Raw genomic sequence first — 27,774 nt, 5'->3', positions numbered from 1 at the left:
CAAAAAGCATTATTGTGAAAAATCAACAGTATCTGGGTTTGGTGGCTAAAAATAATGTTGTCTGATGTGATGAAATGCTCTTCAATCAATTTTTGTTTCCTGTGCTTTCCCAGACACAGTTTTTCTGACTCATACAGCCATGTGAAATTTCAATTTCCATTGAATCTTTGCATGCCTAGCGAAGACTGCTTTCCTGCAGCTATATTTGAAGTTGCCTCAGGCAACTGATTCTGGGGTGTTCTAAAAGGGCAAGATATTATTTATTTAATTGGCTGTATTTTTACAGGGAGGGCTATGTGTGAGAGATTTTCTGTCTCAACTGTCAAAACATTTAGGCCAGCCTTGGGTAGTATCCACCTTGATTTGTTGTATATGTGTAGAGATTTCCTAACCTGCCTCAGGCATAAAAAATGTATTGAATTAGCCTACTGAGTAGGAGTATTTTCATGTATTTCAAGATGTGATGGCATCAGTGCAGCATTTAATCTTGCCAGAGATAGACCCATAAACTATCAAAGATACTTTATACATAACAATGGTGAGATCAGATGTAGCTTTCTAGAAAAGTATTTTACAGCTCAGCTCTATTGATGTGCCCAGTTGTTTATCGTTCCAATTATCTGAAAGGATTTCTGTTTATTTCTTCGGACCTTGTGTCCAGTATTTATGTGATACTCAGCGGCTTGTGTAAAAATCTTGTGTAAACAGGGCATTTTATAACATCTCTGACTAATGGTTAAAGTCCAAATGTTTTCCACATCACAGAGAACATTATTTTCCAAGCTTCTGTTTGGACTTCTTGCTCGAATCATGAGCATTTATTTTTTTTGCTTTGTTTTGACCTGCACACTTGGTAGAGAACCATTCTGAAAGAGTCCTGCTCAGCGAGACCTAGAAAATCTACCATTGGGAAACAAACACCCCAGAATGGAGATCTATACCTGCCTTTTTGTTTTTTGCTGCTTTGCAGTCATGCTTTGCATGGACAGATTATATGCCTCCAAGAATAATATTCTGCTGAAAGACCATTCGACGGAAAACAGAGCCAAAAGGACGCTATCTGGGGGGAGTTACTGTAGGCTACGAGGCTGCTGTCCAGGTAGAGATGATGGCTGCACCTTTCTGTACTATGCCAGGAATGCCACATGCTACTGTGATGCTTTCTGTTCCTCAGGCCCTCCTGGCTCTGTAGACTGCTGCCCTGATTTCTGGACTGTTTGCCGGGGCCACCCTATTACAGCTTCATCAGTGCTAGCGGGTGAGTGTTGAATATATCTCCAGCTGCATTTGGCGTAAAACCTATGTGTCCCCCTGAATGTATACTGGCCAAATGCTACAACGTTATTTATTTTTTTAGAAACTGTTATTGGCAAGTTAGGAGGTGTGTCCTCTACTTGGAGATGACAGAGATGGAATCTGGGACCTTCTGCATCAAAAGCAGACACTCTATGACTGAGCTAAGAACTTTCCCCACAGATAGAATCTGTGAACTTGCAAAATTAAGCAATACATGTGGTAGCATTGCTCATTTTAAACATATTTTAATAGAAATCAAAATGTATCGCAAATGACATTTCTCAAATTTCATCGGAAGTTATGAACAAAACATGCTCTTAGATTTCACACACTGCGCTGTGACAGATACCGTAAAGTAATTTAGCACGCAAAATTATGTTATGCTTTTACCACCTGTAATCATAGAGGCTAACATAAGCTCTACTCAGATTAGACCAGTTGAAATCAATGGACTTCAGTTAGTCATAGATTTGAAGATGAATTCAAATAATGTTTGGAAAGTCGATACCTGTTTCAGAAAAAAATATTTAAAGGCATCCTCTGAGATCTAATAAGGAAAACCTCCCTGGCAAATCTGGATTCCCCGTCTCATCTCTGAAGATGAGTCAGGGCTCTAGATCTATAGACAGGAATGTACAGCAAAGCAGCAACAAACAAGTGGCTTTGCTCCTATTTAGATGGAATCTGATCCTCCTTTTTTTTCCCCATTTGTCTTTTCGGTTCTGGACCTGGTGTTTCTGCTTCTAGATTCTAAAAGCCTTGTGTAATTCATGGGAACAACAATGTAGGAAGCTGTCAGTCAGGCCATTGGTCCATCAAGTTAAGTACTGCACACACTGCATACTGCATACACTGACGCGGGTGGTGCTGTGGGCTAAACCACTGAGCCTCTTGGGCTTGCTGATCAGAAGGTCGGGGGTTCGAATCCTCACAACCGGTGAGCTCACATTGCCCTGTCCCAGCTCCTGCCAACCTAGCAGTTCGAAAGCACACCAGTGCAAGTAGGTAAATAGGTACCGCTGTGGCGGGAAGGTAAACAGCGTTTCCATGCACTCTGGCTTCCGTCATGGTGTTCCATTGCCCCAGAAGGGGTTTAGTCATGGGTCACATGACCCAGAAAGCTGTCTGTGGACAAACACCGGCTCCCTCGGCCTGAAAGCAAGATGAGCGCCACAACCCCATAGTCACCTTTGACTGGACTTAACCATCCAGGGGTCCGTTACCTTCACCTTTTTTTTTTTACAATGACTAGCAGAATCGCTCCAAGGATTTCAGATATCTGGAGATGCTTGGAATTGAACCTGTGACCTTCTGCATGCAAAGCCGATGTTCTACCACTGAGCTAAGGCCCCAAATCACTGGTAGACTTTAAGAGAGCTATACCAATTTTACACCAACTGCTTCTCCTCTCCTACTCCAAACCAAACCAGACTCAAATAATATTAAGGACTATAGTAGCAAGAGTATCACCAGAACATGGATTACACATGGGACCAAAGGTCTACAAATTTCTGATATTGCATGTGTTCTTCATGGAATCCATTGCCAACTAGGTTGGGAGAGGGGGAACTGATGTCCCTCTTGGTATTGCTGGACTACAACTCCCATTATCCCTGACAATTGACCACGCTGGCTGAGGCCGATGGACGTTGGAGTCCAACAACATCACTAGCCCTGAATTAAGCAAGGCTATCCACGGAAATAATGCAAGCACTAACCTGGCTCTAGTTCCAGCAGAAAAGCATGAAAAGGAAATGCTGAAAGGGACAGGGCTCCGCTCTCGCCCTCCAATTTCCACACATCTCTGAAAGAAAAGAGAATCTCTGCTGAGTACCAATAGCAAGTTGGCTCCTTTCAGTTAAATTGCCGGCAAACAATTCTTCCAGCTGATAGCCTGGCGTGGAGCTGTATTTGCCAAGGAAACCCCATGGAGGAGAATATCTATTCTCTGCTAATGATGACAGAGGCTCCCTCATTTGAGGCAGCGCAGATCAGAAGGACTTTCTGTGAAGCGCCTGTTAAGAGTGGAATTCAGTGAGGCTTGTTCCTCCAGGAAGCTGGAGGAAGAGAAAGACACTTGGCATCTTCCCACCTCAGGCAGCATTCTCTTTGCCGCAGTGAGCTGTGCACATCAGCCCATTAAAGCCTGTTACAGATACAAACATCTATCTATCTATCTATCTATCTATCTATCTATCTATCATCTATCTATCTATATATCATCTATCTATCTATCTATCTATCATCTATCTATCTATCTATCTATCTATCATCATCTATCTATCTCTATCATCTATCTATCTATCATCTATCTATCTATCTATCTATCTATCTATCTATCTATCATCTATCATCTATCATCTATCATCTATCTATCTATCTATCTATCTATCTATCATCTATCAATCATCTATCTATCTATCTATCATCTATCATCTATCATCTATCATCTATCATCTATCATCTATCATCTATCATCTATCATCTATCTATCTATCTATCTATCTATCTATCTATCTATCTATCATCTATCTATCTATCATCTATCTATCACCTATCTATCATCATCTATCTATCATCTATCTATCTATCATCTATCTATCTATCATCTATTTCTGCCTCTATGAACTGAAAAATAATACTAAATCTATCTCCTACTTAGAAAAGAGAGGGGTGATTGTCTCCTGATCACAAAAAAGGTCTGTATAATTTTTTCGCCTGGTGGATTGGAGGCACCTTATTAACTATTAGTGGCCTCAATTCATAAATATTATCTAAAGCTGCAAGTCTCTGCAGTTCTATTGATTCAGTGTCTATTGGTTGTATATGGTACTTTAGAGAATACAAGAGGACAGGTCCCTGCCCTGATGAGCTTACAACCTAAAATGAAAACATGGGGGAACAACGGAAGAGTGGTAGAAACATGTTTTGGGGTAAACATGGGAGTTGGGGTAAACATGGTTACATGTGAGAAGGTCTGTAGCTCAGTGGCTTAGCTGATGCACCAAGCTGAACTATAAAAAGACCAGGGAGGAGCAAAATGGCCATGATCCTCTCCTCAGGAACCTGTGTATTTGTGTGTTAATGCCAAGCCAAGCCCTGGTTTGGCTTAGCATTACTTCCAAAAGTGGCCACAGAGTTAGAGAAGATGATTCTGAAATATCAGAGATATGCCACTGGGAATAAGCCCTATCAAGCAGACTTGCTCCTGAGTAAACATGCACAGGATTGGCCTACACATTAAATAGAGGATGTTAGTTGTGACTAGCGTAAGTCTGTTGCTCTCAACAGGACTGTATCACACAATTATCTTTAGTAGGGTTTTGCCTAATATTCATGACTTCTTTTTCTTTCTTTTTTGGAGACCTTCCAGACCCATTAGTTTTTCAACTATACTGTGTTCAGAATTAGCTGACAGGAAAATGCATGTTTCATCCCATGTTTATATGAATCTAATGATGCTTGTGTACTCTGCTTAAAGTGAGTACACAGCATAAATTTTTCAGACAGGGGAAACAAAAGAATGATCATTAAACCTTTTTAGGAATGTGAATAATTATGCTGGAAGCAGAGGGATATGTAAACAGCATTACAAGAATATATAATGAAATCTTTTCTCAATTTGTACGGGCATGATTCGCTTATTCATCGAGTTCACTGATGCAGAAAATTAAAATGTCTACTTGGCAGAAACTGGGCGGTGGGACAGAATGCTATCCTCTGTCTTTAGGCAAATTATGTACAATCAATTACCTCGCTGGCATTTGGCTAATTATGGCCTCCTTTTTTCTATGTACTGCATTGGCAGGATGCTTCAAAGGTGGCCGGTACTATGAAGAAGGAGCAACAATTCAAGACAACTGCAATTCCTGGTAATTGAGAGAAACAAATGAAACGTCTTCACTCTTGAGATCAGCCTTAAGAAACCAGCTCAGATCTTGTCTATCTCACAAACTCACTAGCTGGTTTTAGGCAACCCATTCATCTCCCACCTGCAATATAGACAGAATATGTGGCAAGGATTCCAACAAGATAATGGATGTGAAACACTTCATGCATTTTAAGTCGCTGTATAGATACTGAGTCCTGCCAACCTAGCAGTTCGAAAGCACGTCAAAGTGCAAGTAGATAACTAGGTAGCGCACCAGCGGGAAGATAAACGGTGTTTCCATGTGCTGCTCTGGTTTGCCAGAAGCGGCTTAGTCATGCTGGCCACATGACCCAGAAGCTGTACGCCGGCTTCCTCGGCCAATAAAGCGAGATGAGCGCCGCAACCCCAGAGTCGGCCATGACTGGATCTGATGATCAGGGGTCCCTTTACCTTTACCTATAGATACTGAGACTATTTGAAATAGGAGTTGGTTATTATTGCACCCATGTTGTTTGGCTGATAGGTGATTCACCAAATTTATTAATTAGAGACTGTGAAGTAGGAGATCCCAGGCTCCAGTTGCCCTTTCAAATTCAGCTAAGGAATTTAGATGGTGTGGGGGTTTCTTTTGAAAGGGAAAAGAATGCTGGAATCTCTGTCAGAAAAGCTGCTGGTGCATTAAAATCCATAATTAAAAGCTTGCTTAGTTCTTAGTCATTGACCTTATACAGATCAATGTGATTGAAGAGGAGTAAAAAAGAAAGAGAACTGAAATATTGTCTCCTCCCTGCCTTTTAAATGTAATTCTTGATTACATCTTAAGTTAGGGCAACTAACAGGGTGAGCCTATCCATGTCTATGTAGAAGTAAGTCCTATTGAGTTCAGTGGGGGCTTATTACCAGGCAAGTGGGTTTAGGATTGCAGACTGAGGCAGCAGAAGCATATTTAAACTAAAATCCCACAGCATTTGCCAAGCAATACAGGACGGACAGAGGGAGGGATTGAGAGAAAGAGAGAGAGCCATCTACACCTTATTTTGAATGCATTAACAAGCCCATTAACCTCTCTTTCAAATGGATATTAATTGGGCAATTTTCAATGCATGACTGCATGCATTCCAGAGAGAGCAAAGCACTAACATGACTAATTTCTTGATTAGATAAAATGGTCTGTTGTATCTGAGGACCCAGCTGCTGGTCTTGGCCAGATTCCAATCCCAAATCCATCCTAACAATTCTGCAGCAGCATTTGGACTGTGAATGGTCTGGAAAGCAGAATGTACAACCCTAGAATGAATTCCATTTCTATCTGGGGAACAGGTCTGCAGGCATGTGACAGTTTATGATTCTTCACTTTAAGGACATTGTCACAAACGCGAAAAAGGTAAAGGACCCCTGGACGGTTAGGTCCAGTCAAATTTGACTATGGGGTGTGGTACTCATCTCCACTTTCAGGACACCATGACAGAAGCCGGAGCTCACAGAAACACTGTATATCTTCCTGCCACAGTGGTACCTATTTATCTACTCCTGCTGGTATGCTTTCAAACTGTTAGATTGGCAGGAGCTGAGACAAAGCAACAGGAGCTCACCCCTTCGTGCGGATTTGAACTGCTTCAGCAAGCTCAAGAGGCTTGGTGGGTTCAGACCACATTAAGAAGCTTGGATGAACGTGGTGTGGAAGATTTTTCTGAGATAGGGCAGGGATCTGTTCCAAAGAACAGCTATATTCTGGGGGACAACTGTAAATCATAAACTAGATTTAGAAGAACCCATTCTTTTGTGGGGCCCACAAGGGTTACTGAATACCCACTAATCTTGATTATTGATAAAAAAAAACCTGTCACCAAGCAGATAAAACAAAGAAGGAATATATGACAGAAGCCCAAATGTTCTTCACCAGATACACACACAGAGAGGGAGAGATGAAAAGAGGATTATAAGATCATTGTTTCAGGACAACGTACTATGTGTTTGTAATTATTCTCCACAAACTTTTCCTATGTAAGTCTAACTCTCTCCTTTTATTCCTTTCAGCAAATGCATGAGCAGCAAGTGGAACTGCCTAGAAGAAACGTGCCTCGTGCAGCCCAACTTAATTAAGCAAATCAACGATGGTAACTATGGGTGAGAAAAGTCCTGTTCTGCAGCACTAAGATGGAAATAGCTCCCATTTTATTGACAGAGAAAAAGATCACTTGAGCCTTACGCAATTGCCTTGATATCTTTTTCCCCCCAAGCACCATGCTCACAGGTGTGTGTGTATGCATTTGTTATTACACCTCCTCTGTGAGCACAGCGCAAGATATGTGATTTTCTTCTTTTGAAATAACTCTATGCAGCTATTCCTCTACACAGCATAGAGAAGCAACCTCTCTCCGAAGCTTCGAACATTATTCCCCCGACGATTTCGATATCGAGAGTAACAGCTTCACACACACAAATTGAATGCTGAGTGCCCCCATGAAGTTAGTTTCCATTTTCAAGAAGGAGCGCATTGATTTTTATAACTTGATGATTTGATGACTCTTTATATTGAACATATAGGCCACTTAATCCACTAAGGATTTCTGCTCTGTGCAGAGCATCCTTGATACAGCAAAGTGCACTAAGATACAGCAAAATGTCACCAAGATTTTTTCATCTTAACTGATCCCATGGGAGACAAAATGCAGAAACAGTATTACTTTCTGCTGCTATTCCCATATCTTGCTGCCTGGGCCTGGCAGGTCTATACATCACAAGCAGCAGAAATGTCACAATTAAAAGGTGACTAAATTGAAACCCTGGTTTCACTTTGTAATAACTCCCCCTGCTCCAAAAATGTATGTTTGTATCCATGATCACACACACACACTACAGGAGGATAGCCATGCATAAAGTAGACCCTGTCCCATAATAACATTTGTTAATGTAAAATGACTGTGTTTGTTAGTGGGGCATTTTAAGTAATGTTCTTGAGCAGTCGCCAGGTGAAACCCTCAGTAAATTGGATCCTATTTCTTAAGATAGGAGGACCCCTGGATGGTTAAGTCCAGTCAAAGGCGACTATGGGGTGTGGCGCTCATCTCACTTCAGGTTGAGGGAGATAGCGTTTGTCCACATAAAGCTTTCCAGGTCATGTGGTACAAACCACTTCTAAACCACTTCTGGTACAATGGGACACCGTGATGAATACCAGAGCACACAAAAACTCTGTTTACCTTCCCGCTGCAGTGGTACCTATTTATCTACTTGCATTGGTGTGCTTTCGAACTGCTAGGTTGGTAGGAGCTGGGACAGAGCAATGGGAGCTCACCACCATTACACTGACTCGAACTGCTGACCTTCCAATGGGCAACCCCAAGAGGGTTGGTGCTTTAGACCACAGTGCCACCCTCTCCCAGTAGATAAGACAAAAAAGGGATGTGTGTGTCTCACACTATGTATGTGTGTATGTGTAAGTACTGTTGCAGCAAAAGACGACCCCTTGCATTTCAACTGTAGGTGAGATTACCATGATCACCGTTCCACCACCATTTTTGTGTCAGCAAAGGTTCATGTGATAAACATGATCTTGGAAGTCTAAATCATCATGGTTCCTGGAAATGGGTTTGCTGTGGGTGATGCCTAGTGTTAGCTGTAGAGTAGACCATTGAAACCCATTGATTTCAATAGGTCTTCTGTGAATATGACTAGCCTTGGATATCACCACATATGGATCAGGCATTTCAACACTACAGGGAAAAGAATACCTATGGTGGATGCAAGGGGGACATTTTAAACAAACAAACAAATGTGAAAGAAACCAAGATAAAATCTGAGTGATAAATCTTGAGACCGGATGCACAGAAATAAATCTTGTGGTTGTGCATATCTATAGCAAAGCTCTATCTTCTGTGATTAACTCACTGCAATTTTGCGCATAGTATTAGCTGATAAGCAATATGACTAAGCTATACTGTAGTATGATAGTGCACTGAATGATGTGAATTTGTGTGAATGATGAAACTCGGGAATACCATATTTATGTTGAAAGGAGGGAAATTGCCCAGAATTATCAAAATATTATCTTAAAAGGAATGGGCAATGTATTCCTTTTTATTGCACGAATGCAGACCTTGAATGGCAAGTTTAAATGCTACCGTTTCCCACATCAGTGGAAGATCGTTTCCTATGGAGGAAAATCTTATGAAGGCTTCATTCAAAACTTTTTTAAAATGGCAACATCTATGATGAACTGCCCATAGAGCTAAACATGCATGACTAACACACTATTTTTTTATTTTTTTTATCACTGAGGCAGCTGGAAAGCTAAGAACTACAGCCAGTTCTGGGGAATGAGTTTGAAAGAAGGTTTCTATTATCGTCTTGGCACGTTTCCCCCATCTGCTGCCCTGCTGGACACAAGACAAGTCACGGTAGGTTTTCATTTTCTCTCCTCTCCTCAAACAGCAAACTTCAATGGAGCCTTTCCCCACAGTTATCCTCAAGCTATGCTTCAAATGGATTTGTCCATCATCCTGGGCATGACACTGAGAGAATGTGTCAAGCACAGGCAATTGGCTAACCAGGTGAAAAGCGTGATTCTCTTATATGTGAAAATGAAATCTTCCTCTGATGGAAAGCTGCTCACTCAGATTAGCACAAAGAATCACAGAATCATAAAACTATAGAATTGGAAAGAACCCCAAGGATCATCTGGTCCAACCTCCTGCAATGCAGGAATCTCAACTAAAGCATCCATGACAGATGACCACCCAACCTCTGCTTAGAAACCTCCAAGGAAGGAGAGTCCACCACCTTCTGAGGGAAGGTCTGTTCTATTGTCGAACAACTCTTTCCATCAGAAAGTTTTTCCTGATGTTTAGTCAGAATCTCCTTTCTTGTAACCTGAATCCATTTGTTCAGATCATACCCTGCACTACAGAAGAAAACAAGCTTGCTCCATCTTCCATGTGACAGCCCTTTAGATATCTGAAGTTGTCTACCAAATCTCCTCTTTTCTAGGCTAAGCATCCCAAACTCCCCCAACCATTCCTCATAAGGCTTGGTTTCCAGACCCTTGACCATTTCAGTTGCCCTCCTCTGCACAGCTTGTCAATGTCCTTAAATGGTGGCACCCAGAACTGGACACAATATTCCAGGTGTGGTATGTCCAAGGCAGAAAAGGGTGGTCCTATGACTTCCTTTGATCTGACACTGGACTTCTGTTGATGCAGCCTAGAATAGCATTAGCCTGAAATAACATGTAACAATTAGAAAACATATAACACTTGGGAAAAGTGGTCCTTAGAAATCCACCCATATGGGGTCAAATGGGGAAAGGCTGTGGCTCAGTGGCAAAGCATCTCCTTTGAATGCAGAAGGTCCCCAGGTACAATCCCCAGCATCTCTAGGTTGGTCTGGGAGATCCTGCCATCTGAAACCCTCGGGAGTCACTATTGGTCATAATATGTATGTTTGAATATAGTTATCCAGTCAAATGCCTTGGGTTTCTTGTAGGAAAACCTGATCACAGAAACAGATTTCCCCGAATTTTTTGTGGCCTCGTATGAATGGCCTGGGTGGATTCATGACCCACTGGATCAGAGAAACTGTGCAGCATCCTGGGCCTTTTCAACTGCAAGTAATGTGTCCCTCCCCTCTTTTTCTTGCACCCTAAACGTAGGAGAGAGGCTGCTCATGCTTGCAATAGAATATTTCAGTTAGTAGTTCACTGCTTGCTAGAGAAGGTTTGTGCATCTCTTTACTTTTCCAAAAGTTTCAAAAGGGTTTACTATTTTATCTGTTTAGGGTAGTCTTTTTCCCTTTGGGATTATCCTTCTCTTATTTATTGCCTCCCCTCTAATGCCCCTTAAATGGGGAGGTGGATCGTAAGCTGGAATAAAAGACAGACCCAGACTGGACTTTGGGGTGCAGAGTAACATGCAAATGCAATCTTCCCTAACCACATCAATAGAGTAAACAGCATGTCTATCATATGCAGCCAGGCATCCTCCTTAGATGGGAACTCTCTGTGTACACAGGCGCCCATGCAAGAGTTCAGTATAAGACAGGGGTCAGTCAACCCTTTAGAAAGTAGGATACTTCTTTCAAGCCTAATTTCAGTGTGGAGGGGGGAACCCTGTGGGTGCCAGGGAAAGGCTCTGTGGATACATGTGACCCTTGTTGGAAGAGAATGGACTACTCTTCTGATCTACAGGAAGTTGTGGATTTTTGCAAACCAATGAACTAATGCATGGTTGATTTGGATAACATAGCAATATAGAAATCGGTGGGGGTGGGAAGATAGAATTTGATGAAAAGATGCTCAGAGGTCTCTTTCCCTCATCAGCACCAGAAAGTGGAAGAGCAGCTTGGCCCTAGCCATTGGCTGGGGACCAACCATGCACTGGAGTTGTCTGCTTTTCCTTCCCATCTATTTCTCTAGGAAAAACCTATCTGTAGCTATGATTAGTTGCCCTCTGGCAGCAGGAAGGAGTGGCAGGATGCTCTGGGTGGAATCCATCATTCCGCTTGCTTCATGGCTTTTGAACCAGCAGATGGCTCTGGCAATATGGGAGGAAGAGAGAGGAGTGTTGACCATTTCATCTTCCCTCTAGTGCCTCCTATACCTCTCTCTCTCTCTCTCTCTCTCTCTCTCACACACACACACACACACACACACACACAAATTGTCCCAGACCCTCCACAACACCATGGAAGTTGGCTCGGGGGGCCTCCAGGACGAAGGGCGGAATTGGGGGCAATCCCATCTCCTCTTCCATTAGTGGAGGAATCTGCTGGATCAAAGGTTGTTATGGGAGTGGAATACCAGCACTGGAGTCTGCTCTTTGGCTCCAGTCACCATCCAAAACAACCTGGGTACTAACCTAGAGAAGGGCTTCTCCCACAAAGTCACCAGTGGAAACTCTGGCAGTGGTGGGACACAGAGAAGGAGAAAGGTCATAGCTCAGTGGTAGAGCATCTGCTTTGTAAACAGAAGGTCCCAGTTTCAATCCCTGGCATCTCCAGGTAGGCCTGGGAATGCCTCCTATCTGAAACCCTGGAATGTGGCTGCAGGTTAATGTGGGGAAATCTGAGCTAGACGGACCAATTGTCCGACTAGATATGGAGCAGCTTCCTGTGTTCCTAAGGGTCACTCTCAGAAGTGGATGCACACGTTTGTGTGGGAAGAAATCCCAGGTCCCAAGCCATAAAGGGACCTCTCAGGTACGCTTTAGGTAGGATATACCCTGTAGGCAAGCAAATTGGGGCATCTTGAGTTTCTCAACTTCCCTTCCAGCTGGCCACATTTGAAGATGCAACCTATCAAAGTCCTAGGAAGTGCATCTCCAATTGTGTGGGAATGTGAAACCTTAAAGTTGAGGGCATTCCCTCATAGCAATTTGCTAGAATTAAAGGGCACTCTGTGGTTCCATATATATTCTGTGACACAGATTTATTATGTCTGGCACGGAGAAAATTCTAACCGTCCAAACAATATAGATTACTTAGTAATCCAACTCTTTCCCATAAAACAGGTGTTGCGGCAGACAGAATAGCAATTGGGTCCAAAGGCCGTTTCACAGACAACCTTTCCCCTCAAAATTTGATCTCTTGTGACACCAGAAACCAGCTTGGATGCAGAGGAGGAAGCATAAATGGGGCTTGGTCTTACCTCAAAAAATATGGGTAAATAAATCATTTACTTACTGTGCTTTTAGAGCTTAAAATAATCAACAGCAATAATGTTTAAGAAAAGCAACTTATATATGTGAACATCCTGAAGCAAAACAAAAACAAAGTCACCAAACTGACATATTTTAAATTTATGCAAAGCATAAGTGCAAACCTGATAAGATTTCCCAATAATTTTCTCAGTATCAATGAGAAGTGCCATATGAATTGCAGATCTATTGTCCAGAGAGTGCAATGTTAATGTATTCATATACTTAAGCCATGCCATTCATATGCAAAAGAGTGTACGCAGGAGATGTGAGTGCAAATATGACTTCCCTCATTGACTCAAGGATGGCCTTAGGACCCAGCTACATTAGTAAAGAACCAGCGATTTGAATGTGCTATAAACATGCAACACCAGATGGCGCCAGAGAGCAGGAAATTTTAAAACGTGATTTTCCATAGAGATTTTTCCCCTTTTGTTAAAACGATCTAATTTCTGACATATTTATAGGGGGGAAATTTCTGTGTTTAGATCCACCCACAGTTTCTTGGACCAGTTACAGTGCGCCATCTGTAACATTTAAAAAGTAGCAACCTCCTTAGATTGTTACAAAGATGAACGCTATAATACTGACGCCACCTTAGAAATAGGACTGGTGCAAATATAATAGGATTGATTCCTGGGACGTGTCATGGTCATCAAGCTCTCTAATAACTGTCATAAGCAAATTTCAAAACTAATTTTGTATCAGATTTGACATTTGACCAACAATTCCTTGATTGTCAGGGTCTGTTTATTTGAATGTGGTAGCTAAATCCAGAGGGGAAGTTGTACTGGCCTGTTGCAACAAAAACAACTTCTGGTTAGGCAAGTAGTGCTCTGCAGCCAGCAGTGGCAGCAAGTGATGTATTCCTTGGTGGCTGGATCTGCTGCCTCGGTAGATCCTGCTGCCCAAAGTGTTTGCCTCACCTTGCCTCATGGGTGGGGCAGTCCTGATTGTACTGTAAGTTGCTGAAACAACAGTGAGGTCTGTAGCACCTTAAAGGCAAGCAAATATATTACAACATACATTTTCATTTACTAGAGTTTACCTCAACTCTATGATTCTGTGATTCATTGGATATGTCAGCTACAGCAGTCTAACACTGAGGGCCTTTTGGCAGCTCCCTCATGGCGAGAACGGAAGCTACAGGCAGCCAGGCAGAAGGCCTTTTCAGTAGACACACCTGCCTTGTGGAATGCCCTCCTGACAGATGTTGAAGAGTTAAACACAGCAACTCTCCCTTTCTTTCTTTCTCTCTCTCTCTCTCTCTCTCTCTCTCTCTCTCTCTCTCTCTCTCTGTTTGTAACCATCTGAAGACAGCCCTATTTCAGGAAGCTTTTTTATTGTTGTTGTTGTTGTTGTTGTTCAAAGCTTTACTAACTTCAACTTCTTCAAAAACAGTTCCAAAATGTTCAAAATGATACATCCAAATCATTCCATATGACATATGCCTGTCCAAGACATAGGCTCATCGACTTAGAAATAAAATGACTTATAATCACAGCTGACAAGCATAGTGCGCTCTCTCTCTTCTCTCTCTCTCTTTTTATTAGATGACGATTTTATTTTGACAAAGTAAGGATCATAAATAAATAAGAACAAAAATGTACACTCCACCACCCTTTTCATTTTAACAGTACAAATTCTACAAACACCTTCCATATTTCCACAAAATCATTTCACCTGCATGTTCCCCATTGCGAAGCTTTTAATGTTTGTTGTTTTGTTTTTCCTGTATTTTTGTTGGAAGCCACCCAGAGTGGCTGGGGCAACCCAGTCAGATGAGCGTGTTGTTGCTGTTGTTGTTGTTGTTGCTGCTGCTGCTGTTAAACAATGTATACCCTAGTCCACAAAAGCTTTGTCAGAATAAATTTGTTAGTTATTTAGATGCCACTGGATTCTTTGTTATCTTAGCAACTTAAAGCACAATCCTATATACCCCGCCCCCATTCAGAAGTAAGCCCTGTGAGGTTCAGTGAAACATAATGCCCTGATTAAGTGCATCCTACACTTACCTAATTGGGAGAAAGCCCAGTTGACCTCAGCAAGACTTACTTCTGTGTAGACATGTATTGTTTCATAAATGGCTCATTGCTGATTCATACATCAAAACCAGCATGTCACACGAAAGTGACTTTTACCTGTAGCATATTCTTTTTGGAATGAAGGGTGTGATGGTTCCCTCAGGGCCTACCATGGAGACTTCTTTACCTTAGGTGCGTCTGTCACCTCTCAGCCTACCTCTCTGCCCAGGCTTGCTCCCTTCAAGTTTGAGGTTATGCATCTCCATTCTGGAGGCAGCACCACAGTGCAGTAATGAACTTCTCATGTTCCTAAGACACACCCTAGTCTCTTAAAGGGAAGAGCCATAGCTCAGTGGCAGAGCATCTCCTTTGTACACAGAAGCTCCAGGTACAATCCCTGGTCCCTCCAGGCAGGAGTAGGAGAGACCCTCATCTAAACCCTGTAGGGCTGCTGTCAGTCACTGTAGATGGCGCAGATCAGGACCTGAAATCCTTAAAGATGGCTAAGTAAGAGCTCAAATAACATTCATTCTACGCCTTCCTTGTTCCCTAATGAGCCCGAAATGACAGCCAAAAGGGTGTTGCCGGTTTTCTTAAATAAAGGATTTGCGTAAGCGCAAGTTCTTTGCTCACTCACAGCTCAATATGAGTGGATCGTAGTCACCGAAAGTGAGAAAATGAGAGTATGAAAGCTCAGTCTGCAGTGGATGTTTCTGAACATACAAATCATCACTTGCCATTATAGCACTTGAGGAGGGAAGAAGCTGGCATGGCCTCTCTTAAAGACAGCTCATCTGCCCAGCAGATCCTCTCTTTAGGCCCTCATAGCTCCGGCAACTCTACTTCTCTTATTTTCTCGCTTCCACCCAACTATAATAATGCTGCAAGATTCAGAGACTGCACTCTATACACAGGTATAGCAGGGCAAGACACCAACTAGTAGAAAGTGGAATGGGTGTGGAAGCCTGCATTCAGCAGCCCCCAAACAGATGTGTAGAATCATGTGTCGTGTACTACAAGTCTGTGCAAGTGGTTCTGCGTCTGAGCAAATTAAGGGACATGTGCTGAGCATTCGGTTACTCCCAGAGTTCTACAGATTTAGGCACATGCTGCAGTGTTTCCTCCAAATCAACATGGTGCCCTCCAGATCTTATTGGACACCAGCAACCAGCAGCCCCAGACAACAAGGCCAGTGCGATGGAAGCTGGAACCCGGCAACGCTGGGAGGGCACCACGTTGACCATCCCTGAACTAAGGAACTTTAAAGCAAGTGCCATATTCCATTTGTAATTAAAAGCACCTTCTAAATTTCCCCTCTCTAGCTTCACTACCAGACCTCTTCCTTCTACCATTCCTTCCTCCCACCAGTCCTTCAGAGCAGAAAATAATTCTACCTACTGAGTTAAGTAACCCCCTATAATTCTCCTTTAGAAATTTGTCAGAATGCTTAAAAGAATATTTAGAAGGAAAGTGCATTTTAAAAGAAGAAGCATGTTAGGCCGTTCTCCCTGCCCCATTATTTTTATCTCGAGGGGGAAATGTTGTCGCTTTTGTAGGATTTAAATGTAAAGTAATCCTGTGTTGGTAACAAAACCTCATGAGCACTACTAATTATGCATGTTGTGGCGATGTGACAGATCTCAGAGATGAAAATTAGGACTCCCTTTCACTGGAGAAACCTAAAATTTTACCTGCTTGTTCACTGCGGTTTAAACATCCTATTTACTTAAATGTGACTGATGCAAGACTCATTTGTCAGTATTGCACTAACTGTAGTTATTCTATGCCAGTGGGATGCTAACTTTCTAAATTGATTTGACAAGGCTCTTAAGAAAATGTAATAGGCTCTCACACAAATTTAAACATCTCTAAGCAGCTCCCTATATCAATATTTAATTAACTGTTGTGGGTATCCTATACCAATAAACCTGGAAGGGAATAAGCCTCATTGACTTCAATGGGACTTGCTTCTGAATAGATATGTATAAGATTATGCTGTAAGTCTGCCATCCTGCAGGTACAGATTTGGCTGCAGAGTTTACACGCTTAAGAAGTCAGAGTGGTGTCCCATCTGGCACCTTAGGACATTACCATAGCTAGTGGACCACTGTTGAGCTGAGCATTTTGGAAGGCCCATCCTACTAAATGGAAGGCATCTCTCCATGGTTTAGATTTAAGGCACCCAACAGCTCATTATTCTCCTGTTTCAGTAGCAGGGACGTGGATGGGGACCTGGACAAGAACTGCCTGTTGAGAGAGACAAAGGGCCTCCAATTAGAACAGGGATGGCTAACCTGGGGCCCTAGAGATGTTGATGGACTACAGCTCCCATCATCACTTACCATTGACCATGCTGGCTGGAGCTGATGGGAATTGGAGAGTAACACCTTGAGGGCCACAGGTTCTCCACCTGATTTAGAAGGCAGTAAACCTGCTGAGATGCAGACTGCTTAACACTGCTTAACACAACATGGATGCACCTACAATGGCTTCTTATGAGAGCATTTTCCACGCCCTGCACCATTCATTCAGCATGTAAGGTGGACTCTAAGATACCTGTTGATCCTATAGATCTCTGCTGAATTTTGGTCACAGCCCATGTGGTGTAGCGGGGAGAGTTAATAAACTAGGACCTGGGAGAAGAAGAGTACAATGCCACATTCTTGAGGAAGCTCAATGGATGACTTTGTGCTAGTCATTGTCTCTTAGCCTAACCTACCACACAGGGTTATTGTGAGGATAAAATGCATAGGGGGAAGGGGCAGAGAACCATGTGTGCCACCCCGAGCTCTTTTGAGGAACGGTATAAACAAGTACAATTTTAATGAGTGGATAAGCCACAACATGGAGCTCTTTTTCTCCACCCCTTCTATGCTACCTTGTCTAGCATTATTTTCAATGACTTCCAGTCATTGAGAACTTCTGCACAGAATGAGCAGTTCAAGCATACTGCTTTTCTAACTGAACAGTTGTGCTGACTAATACTTTAAAGTCTTTTAGAAGTACCCTGGAAGCCTTAGAAGAGATCTCAAATCCTGGAAAAGAAGAATCAGTAATTGACCTTTCTTAATGTCTGTTCTGGGCCTTTGTTGGCAAGGTGATGTCTCTGCTTTTTTTGTTGCAGGGTAGTATTTTGTTATTAGAGGTTTTGGACCTAAATCAGGTGCGGCTATGAAAGTATCGTGCAAGACCAGTGTCTAGATGGATGACGGTCATCAGACTGAGCTTGACTCATGAGGCTCCAGGTTGTATACAAAGTTAGAGCTACTCAGAGTATAATGGGCATGGTTAACTTCAGTCCATTAATTTCAGTGGGTCTTCTCTGAATAGGACCCAGATGAATGCAATCTTTTCAGCCTGATTCTGGTCTTTTTTTGAATTCAATAACTTGCCTTCCAGTCCGAGCTGCATTTCTAAATCGAATTAACTAGATGAAAGCCATAATACAGAAAATGATTTGGCACACTATTTGACAATCTTCTTTTGCCCTGAATGGATCAAATGTCCTTAGCGTGCCTTATTATTTGATGTAATGTATTATGCAGGTATTCTTCAGCAACTCTAAAATAATAGATGAGCCTCCCTCCTCCTGCTTTGCACCGGGCATCTTCTACCCTGCCTTTGGCACTTTAATCTTTTCTGCCGCCTTTTGCTCTCCCCACCCCACACTCATTCACCCTTTATCGTCAATGACATGCCAAGGAATTAACACACAAATGCCTTGCATAGAAATAAAATGATGCACAGTCTGTCCATGTGTCAAATGAAAAAGAAAGATCCAGCTGTAGCAAAAGGATATACAGAATAAACCTGAATTGCCAGGAGGCTGCTTGGCTTAAAAAAACCCTGTAAACCAATATAAGGAAGATCAAAGAGGTGTATGTCCAGTAATAGATGCCCACAGGCTCCAACTGAATCTTTAAACTCACCACCACCTCAAACAGCATTACAGCACACCTGCCATTACCAGCGGCAATGGGAGTCTCATGTGTTCATCTCATAGTTCTTAGTAGCATCCACTGGTGTCATCTGCTGCAAGTAGGCTGTTCATATTACAAACAGCCTGTTTGTGAGGATGTTGCATGCCACTCTGGCAGGGATGGGAGACCAGTTGGACCACAAGTCAGTGGTGTAGTGCGGGGGACACAGGGGTGATTGCTCCAGGTGCAAAATTGTTAGGGATACAACATTTCAGCACCTGGTGCTACCTAAGTACAGCTGTGTGCTGGCAACCAATGCTACGCTACTGCTACACGTCCCATTAGATCCCTGACCATTTGCCATGCTGGCTGGGGCCAAGGAGAGTTGGAGTCCAACAACATCTGGATTCATCCATACCCAATAGGAAGTGTGCATAGGTTTCCCTTTCCATGCCTGATGTGTTCCTGTGCGTGAGCAGGAAGGAAGCGAAGGAAAGAACTTTCCAAATCAATCAGACTTTATTCAGTAAAAGTCTATATTGACCTTGAATGTGTATAATTTGTTGTTCATTATTGCTAGAGGCAGCCTATATCTCTTTTCTACAGCGCATTTGAAAACCAATGGAACAAATTATTCTTTACTGCTCTTTTCACATGGCAGAAATTAATTGACACAAAAAAGAATTAAATACAAAACCATGTTTCCTACAAGCATTTAACACATAAATGACCTTAAGCATTACTTCAGCAGATGCGCACACATAACTTTATATATATATATATTATTTTGCCATAAAATGGACTTCTAAGTGATTAAGGGGCAACAGAGCATGCTTACAAAATGTTTAATATAATGTGGGAATTCAGAGCAAAATGTCAACAGGATGCTAAGTGGTCCTTCCTGGATGACTCACGGAGGGGAACAAAACAGGCTGATGAGTATATACGGAATTGTAAAATCAAGATGGTGAAAAATAAAAGCGTCTGATTGACCAAGGTGGGAATAATCCTAACCCTACTTACCTGGATTTCTATTTATTTATTTATTTATTTATTTATTTATTTATTTATTTATTTAAAATATTTTTTATTAAGGATTTTCTTGTTTTACAGAAGTGTAGTGCCTCGTATTTTTTTTTCCATGTAACATTTATTTATTTATTTATTGCCACTCAGAATTGTAGAGTTGGAAGGGACCACAAGGACCATCAAGTCCAGTTCACTGCAATGCAGGAATCTTTTGCCCAATGTGGGTCTCAAACCCACAACCCTGAGATTAAGAGTCTCATGCTCTACTGACCGAGCTATCAGCAGTTCATCACCATTACTTCATATCTACTTTGTTAACTCTGTCTTTATTGTGCCACAAGGCTCTTTGTTGGTTTTGCTGCAATGGGGCTTCCCCTCTGGAAAGGCAACACACAGGGAATATTTGTAAATGGTTGATGGCTGAGATATGTGCATCTATCGTTGCCTCGATATATGTTTTTAAAAACATACGTTTCTGTATCGGCGGATGACAAAATAGAATAGAATAGAATTTATTATTTATACCCCGCCCATCTGGCTGGGTTCCCCAGTCACTCTGGGCGGCTTCCAACAAAGTATTAAAATACAGTAGTCTGTTAAACATTAAAAGCTTCCCTAAAGAGGGCTGCCTTCAAATGTCTTCTAAAAGTCTGGTAGTTGTTTTTCTCTTTGACATCTGGAGGAGGAGGAGGAGTTTGGATTTGATATCCTGCTTTATCACTACCCGAAGGAGTCTCAAAGCGGCTAACAATCTCCTTTCCCTTCCTCCCCCACAACAAACACTCTGTGAGGTGAGCGGGGCTGAGAGACTTCAGAGAAGTGTGACTGGTCCAAGGTCACCCAGCAGCTGCATGTGGAGGAGCGGGGAAGTAAACCCAGTTCACCAGATTACGAGTACACCGCTCTTAACCACTACACCACACTGGTGGGAGGGTGTTCCACAGGGCAGGTGCCACTACCGAGAAGGCCCTCTGCCTGGTTCCCTGTAACTTGGCTTCTCGCAGTGAGGGAACCGCCAGAAGGCCCTCAGCGCTGGACCTCAGTGTCCAGGCAGAACGATGGAGGTGGAGACGCTCCTTCAGGAAGACCTGTGCAAAATAAGCCAATTGCAGTGGAATGGAAAATGGTGGATAGAAGTGCAAGTGGACTAAGGTGCAGTCACATGATGGCACATTCACACATCCTTAGACCCTTTAGATGTTGCCCTTCAACTCTCCTTTGCCATAGCCAATATGGCCAACAGTCAGGGATGATGTTAGTTATAGCACAAAAACATCTGAAGGGTCATAGATTCTCCATCATTACTCCAAAGCAATTGCTTCCAAACTATGGGCAGGATTCAACTAACGACTCCCATCAACCCAAACCCTGTGCAAGGATTTCTACTTGTGCAACAGGGGATTTCCCCCTCTCCCCATGAACTCCCAAAATTTGGCTCTGGTAGGTTCAAGAGGAATTAAAAATTAAAACACAGAATTGAAAAATAATAATAAAAAATAATAATGTGTCGTCTGATCCCAATAGGCTGGTGTCTCATGCTTGCTACCCATTATTCTGGAATCAATCTGACCCGGCTGCTTGTGGGGTTTCAAGTGTGGCTGATGCTGCTGGGAAAAGGCAGGCTACGCGACCATGTCCAAATGCCTTAGAACCATCCAACCGCATTTATCAGTGCGGTTCTCCCTACAGAATCTCCTCACAGGTAAGTGCAGACAACAGGGACTCAGCTGCAAATAAAACGTTTTAAGTGCAATATACAATGTGACACTAGATGGCGATGGTGAGCCATGGAAAATTCAATGTATTTTTTAAAACGCTTTTTTTAAAAATAAAAGTGTTTTCAAAGTGGTTTTTATATGTGTCTAGATTCCACTAGGTGTCTGGTGCCTTTCTTGAACTATGGAATGAACCATAAAGTTAAAAACAGATATATGATAATAAAATGCATTACTGCATTACAGGACTGCTATAATATATGTGAAAGTTCTTTCAAAACTTTACAGCACTGGATAAAAGTTTTTTATTATATCATCACTGTGAAAGTAAACTTTGTGTCCCCTGAGAGGAAGCATTCAGATAAATTACCTTTAAAACAAGACAATAAACAAAACCCAATGAAATTCTAGAGATAAAATCTTTAGTTTGAAACAACAGTTGAGGCACTTACAAATTTACTAATGCACCAATAAGCATGGAAATTGAAAAAGCATTAAGTGGTAGCTAGTCATTCACATTAGCCTGTGCAGCCGGAAGATCAGACCATTTATCACAATAGTTAAATTCAGCCCGTTGTAAAAGCTTTATATCCAACTCATTCTGAAATGTTAAATGTGGGAAAATATATGCAAAAATAGTATATGTCTCTTCCCTCCACTTTTAGGAGACGGACATAATGAAAGAAATTAAGGAGAACGGGCCAGTGCAAGGTAAAGAAAACAAATGCTCTTGATTGCAAAACCAAAACCAAATTATTGCATCCTGCCCACACATAAAAGCAAGCACTGTGTAAGGTCCTTTGTGCCAACACCACACGTCACACCAAGCATCAAACAGATGTCTGTATCACTGATAGGGCTGCTTACCTCTGTTTAGAGGGAGGGCTCTGGTACTATAATGGCAATGTCTTCCCTGCACATGTTGTCTTCCTTCCCCTGGTCCTTAGGAACATAGGAAGGTGTCTCAGACAGTCAGGTCGTTGGTCCGTCAAACTCATTGTCTACACTGATTGGCAGCTGTCAACCAGGATTTCAGAAAAGGCATCTTTCTTGACCCTATCTGGAGAGGCTAGGAAATGGAGAAATGAAAGAAGCTGCAGGAAACAGCAGGAATGGGAAGACAGAACTGCTTTGCTTCCACTTACACCAATGTTTTACACTTACCTTATTTGCTTATGTTTCATACTTTGGACGTAAGCTGGGTTCCTTGTTAATCTATGACCTGTCAGTGACGAGCCATAGGTAAAATTGGAAGAATAAGGAAAATGAACATTGACTTTGCTTGCTGGTTCCTTTTTTAAATCCAGCTGTCATGCACGTGTATCGTGATTTCTTCCTTTACAAGAGCGGGATCTATAAGCACATTTGGAGGACAGGTGGGCAGCTGCAACATGAGAATCACAGGAGAACCCATTCTGTCAAGATTGTTGGGTAAGTGATGTCTGAAAGCTGAGCAGCATGGATCCCTGCTGAACCTCTGCTGGAAGAGTATCCTGCCGCATGGGACCATGGACACTAAATGGCAGACTTATAGTTGAAGTCATTTCGGCTTCTGAAACACAGGGGCGGGAAATATAATATACACACCTTGTTTTGCTTCCCTTTCTGCTTCGGAGCTATAGCCCATAAAGTGGACACAGTGGCTGAGCATAGACATAGGCTACATCCACACCATATATTGAAAGCACTTATTTTTAAAATATTTTAAATTAGTTTTTACTCTTATGCTACTTTAATAGCTATGACGTTCCCCCCAAAATCATGGGAATTGTAGTTTTTAAGGGTGCTAGGTATTGTAGTTCTGTGAGGGGTTTCCTAACCACTCTCAGCATCCTTAACATGCTACGGTTCCTAGCATTCTTTGGGGGAAGCCGCAACTGTTAAAGGGCTATAAGAGAGCTTTAAATGTAAGGTGCGGTTATGATTCTTCAACATCTCCTCCTTTCCATTGTTTTGCACAACAACTTCTATTGCCCTGGTTGATGCTTACTCTTAGGACTTGAGAGTCTTCCAGTGAATAAATTAAATGTATAAAACTCTACTTTAAAAGTAATTGCTTCTCGCCATTATTGATATGCGGTAGAAGTGGAGGTTTACGGATCACTGAGTGGATCGTTAACGCTACAAGCTTGCAATTAAAATACATTTCCAGCGCCTTAAGTTTCTACACACTTGCACTTTAATAAGTGATGTTTCATGATCTTATGTATGAGTGGGTATCAGCTTCCCAAGAAATTGTCTTCTCTGTCTTTTTTAGCTGCCAGAAGGCCAAGAGAGGCTTTGTGCTGCTACAGCAGCTAAAACAGCATCTTCTGTGAGGGCAAGAACTTCACAGCCATGCCTTGCCTCCCTGGTAGTTTTTATGAATTCCCACAACTTTCTTGCCACTATTTCTCTGGTGCCAACTTGTTCCAACACTAGGGGGAGTTATCCCAACACATCTTGGGATAAGATTGTTGGAGGCCAGGCCACTCTGGTCACCCTCCATCCCTTCTGAAGCCCACGGTGGTTTGTGATGGAGTTGCACAGATGCTGCTTGGATGTGGCTGCGAGGTTGCTAGTGTTTTACATAACTGAGCAAGCATCTAAGTCTGGTCCTTAGTGAAACTAGATTTTCTAAAGGGGATTGTCACAAACTGGCTGCTATGGACACTGTAGTCAGGAAAATCAGGAAACTGAGCTTTGCTGAAATTATGGAGTCTATTGAACTGGAACTCTTCATGCAACCAATTTCAAGAGGGATTCATCTGGTCAATGACAGCAGAAGGTACCAAGATACCTGCATAGCTGGTTATTTAATCCTTTGTTCCCCTAACAGTTGCTCCTTTATAGTTAGATGCTGGTGATAATCCATTCTGTAGTCTAATCAGTATCTGTAAAGGTCTGTAGTCCCAGTTCTGCTAATTTTATCCCGAGCCAAGGAATGGGTAGCTTTGGAACTGAAATAGACATGCAGAGGGCAGAAACTCAGGGGAAATGTCTTCACATTTACTTACTCTCGTTCTGTTTAACTTTGGTTCAGTGAGCTGGCAACTTCCCCACAGAAGAAAGCCCATTAAAGAAAATAAGAAGCTATTTCACTGACAAGAAGTCTAAGCTCTAACATTGCCTGCAATTTCCATGTTGACACTGAAAATACACTTCTCATCAGCATAGCAATGAGCAATATACTTTCAGATTCACTCTTCTGTTATGATTTATATTGATTGCTCACCATTTAAAAAAAAAACATATCAAAGGGTGTATACAGACACAGACAGCAGTAAAGTGCCTTCTCTGCCTTGTGGAGACACATTTTTGGGCCAGAGTTCACACATTGTAGTCTTCATATTGTTGGCTTTGGTGTTTCTAAAGTGTCTTTTGCTATAATTCTGCAATGCATTCTGAAGTACTTGTGGAAACTGAGAGTGCCTTCTCTTGGGTTGGCAGTCTTCTGGACAACTTTTCTTTAAAAGGAGTGTCAGTGGGTGTTGAAAGGGGAGGGAGCAAAGAAACTAATCTGTGCTAGACACACCTTCTGTGTGTACAGATGACTGTGTTTCAACAGCTTCTCATGCTGCCTGCATAGTGTGCAGGTGTAGACAGTTGCAAAATGATGTCTGCAAAAGTGATTTAAAGGTAAAGGTAAAAGTACCCCTGCCTGTACGGGCCAGTCTTGTCAGACTCTAGGGTTGTGTGCTCATCTCACTTAAGAGGCCGGGAGCCAGCGCTGTCCGTAGACACTTCCGGGTCACGTGGCCAGCGTGACATAGCTGCTCTGGTGAGCCGGCACCAGCGCAGCACACGGAACGCCGTTTACCTTCCCGCTATATAAAGCGGTACCTATTTATCTATTTTATCTACTTGCACTTAAGGGTGCTTTCAAACTGCTAGGTGGGCAGGAGCTGGGACCGAAAGACGGGAGCTCACCCCGCCGCGGGGATTCGAACCGCCGACCATACGATCGGCAAGTCCTAGGCACTGAGGTTTTACCCACAGCGCCACCCGCATCCCACTCAAAAGTGATTTAGAAAACACCAAACTGCAGTGCTTCAAAGCTTGTATGCAAAGGTGTACACAGTCAAAAGCTCCTCCTTTGATTATTTCATCACCCCCACCCTGATGTACGGGGGAGGTAGAGAGAAAATATATAGCATGTCTGATGAATGCCATCTCTTTGGATAGGTGGGGTGCCCTGCCAGATGCAGATGGACAAAAGCAGAAATTCTGGGTAAGTGTACTTGGGCAGTAAGATAGAGCAAAGGCAGAGGACCCCAACCAGAAAAAGTTGCTTGTGCTTAAGTCCCACTGAAAATGAATGGGTCAACTTGCAAATTAACTAACCATCCCTTTCAGTGGAACTTACTCGAGCATGACTATCTTTCTCTAGATTGGGGCCATAGCCTTCTTTGCTCATGTAAATTATCTAAATTTGTCTTTCCCTCCTCCCATTTTACTGTTTCACATTCATTGGTTGCATCAAGTCCATGTGATCTTCCATGGCTACCAAAACTGGGGGCTCACATTGTGGTTAGGTTGCCCATAATGCCAGTTGTTCCTAGCAAAATGTTGTGGTTTTCCTTCTGCTTTCTCACCTTATATTAGTATAGCAATGTTTGGTGGCAGAATGAGTGAAAGTTCTGCTGACTGTTTCCAGTGACTATCAATGGCTGCTAGTCACAAGGCCTAAATTCTTCCTCTACAGCTGGAGGCACAAATGCTTCTGAATACCAATTGCTGTAAACCACAAGAAGGGAGAGAATTCTTGTGCTCTAATCTCACAGGCATCTGGTGGACCACTGTGAGAACAGGATGCTGGACTAGATGGGCCACTGGCCTGATTCCGGTTTGAGATATGGCAAACTAAGAGATCAGCTGCTTTAACCTTCTCATACCACAAATATGCATGCCAAACATACCTATTGTCATGACCTTCAAGGTCTAAAACATCAGTGTTTTTTAATAATATCAATTCCCTTAGCCAGCATAAACAGGATGCCTCGTAATACCTTTCTCAAAAAGCAACAGGATAGATATGGATAACATTGTAAGCGAACTGCTTCCCAAACCAGCTGTGGGAGTGCACTGGATGCAGTGTGTACACAGCCTTAGACTACCACATGTCAAAGAGAGTTCAGGGTGTGTGTGTGTGTTGGAGGTTAGCCAGGAAAGACTGCAAGTTGGATTGGATAGAGAGAAGCTGCTTAAGCCCTTCTTCCAGCCATTCCCCAGCTCAAAATAACCATTGACAGCCCCATTGGACACTAATTAAAACACTAATTAAAACAATACAGTATAATACAGCAAGGAAGATTAGATGACTTTCAAAGTCCAGGCTTTCCATTCAGGGCCGAGATCGCTCTGGAGAAGAAGCTGTTCTTAAGACGGCTCGTTCTTGTCTTCATCGTCCTGTATCTCCGTCCCGACGGCAGGAGCTCGAAGAGACAGTGACCAGGATGCGATGGATCTTTTACTATGTCCAGTGCCTTCCTATGGCACCTTGTGGCATAAATCTGCTCTAAGGTGGAGAGTGGGCAGCCAACAATGCTCTCTGCTGCCTTAACAACTCTGCACAACCCCATCCTGTCCTGGGTAGTACAGCTTCCGTACCACACACATAAGCCATAAGTGAGCACGCTCTCAATGGCACAGTGATAGAAGGCAAGCAGCAGTTTCTGCGGAAGATGGTTTTTCCTTAGAATTCTCAAAAAGTACAGTTTACTCTTGTAATGTCTGGGTGCTGTCAGTGTATGCTAATAGGCTAGATATACTACATATACTACAAGTTTCACTCCATATAAAGTAGTTCTTTATAAGATATGGGGGCAAGTGGCAGACCTTTTGGTAGAGGACAGTACTATTATTGCCACTGGCGATATGACTCCTTTTCTCCTTTCACTACATCCCTGCTTCACTACGATCTGGCCATTCACAGTAATAAAAAGTTATTTCTTTCCCCTCCTGTAGATTGCTGCAAATTCCTGGGGGAGCTCCTGGGGAGAAAATGGCTATTTCAGGATTTTACGTGGAGAAAACGAATGTGATATTGAAAAGCTGATTATAGCTACTAAGTGTCACCTTTAGTTGATTTTCATTTATATCATTATTACACTCCAAAAGCTTTTTATATACCCAGAATGTACCATCTATAATGTCTTTGTGCATCCTTATGTTTTATTTGTGTGACTGTTTTACCTTCACTTAAACGTACTGCATTTCTGTGTGAATTAAAACATGGCTGTACATCCA

General features: G+C 42.4%; 1 protein-coding gene across 2 annotated transcripts; it reads left to right on the top strand.

Annotated features, from left to right (window-relative positions):
- Window positions 1-803: 803 nt before the first annotated feature.
- Window positions 804-27,774, top strand: TINAG (tubulointerstitial nephritis antigen). Of its 2 annotated transcripts, none has more exons than XM_028722613.2 (11): window positions 804-1,258; window positions 5,105-5,168; window positions 7,205-7,284; window positions 9,449-9,567; window positions 10,652-10,775; window positions 12,673-12,823; window positions 21,356-21,533; window positions 22,212-22,257; window positions 22,854-22,977; window positions 25,711-25,756; window positions 27,493-27,774. In XM_028722613.2, exons 1-11 carry the CDS (start codon window positions 928-930, stop codon window positions 27,607-27,609), a joined length of 1,380 nt encoding a protein of 459 aa, XP_028578446.2. In that variant the 5' UTR covers window positions 804-927; the 3' UTR covers window positions 27,610-27,774. The 2 variants fall into 2 exon arrangements, with proteins under 2 accessions (XP_028578446.2, XP_028578444.2); XM_028722611.2 differs by having other exon boundaries at window positions 7,205-7,294; window positions 9,453-9,567.

This window comes from Podarcis muralis, chromosome 3, assembly GCF_964188315.1.
Source record: "Podarcis muralis chromosome 3, rPodMur119.hap1.1, whole genome shotgun sequence".
Lineage (NCBI taxonomy): Eukaryota > Metazoa > Chordata > Lepidosauria > Squamata > Lacertidae > Podarcis > Podarcis muralis.
This window is presented reverse-complemented; position numbering and strand designations above follow the sequence as displayed.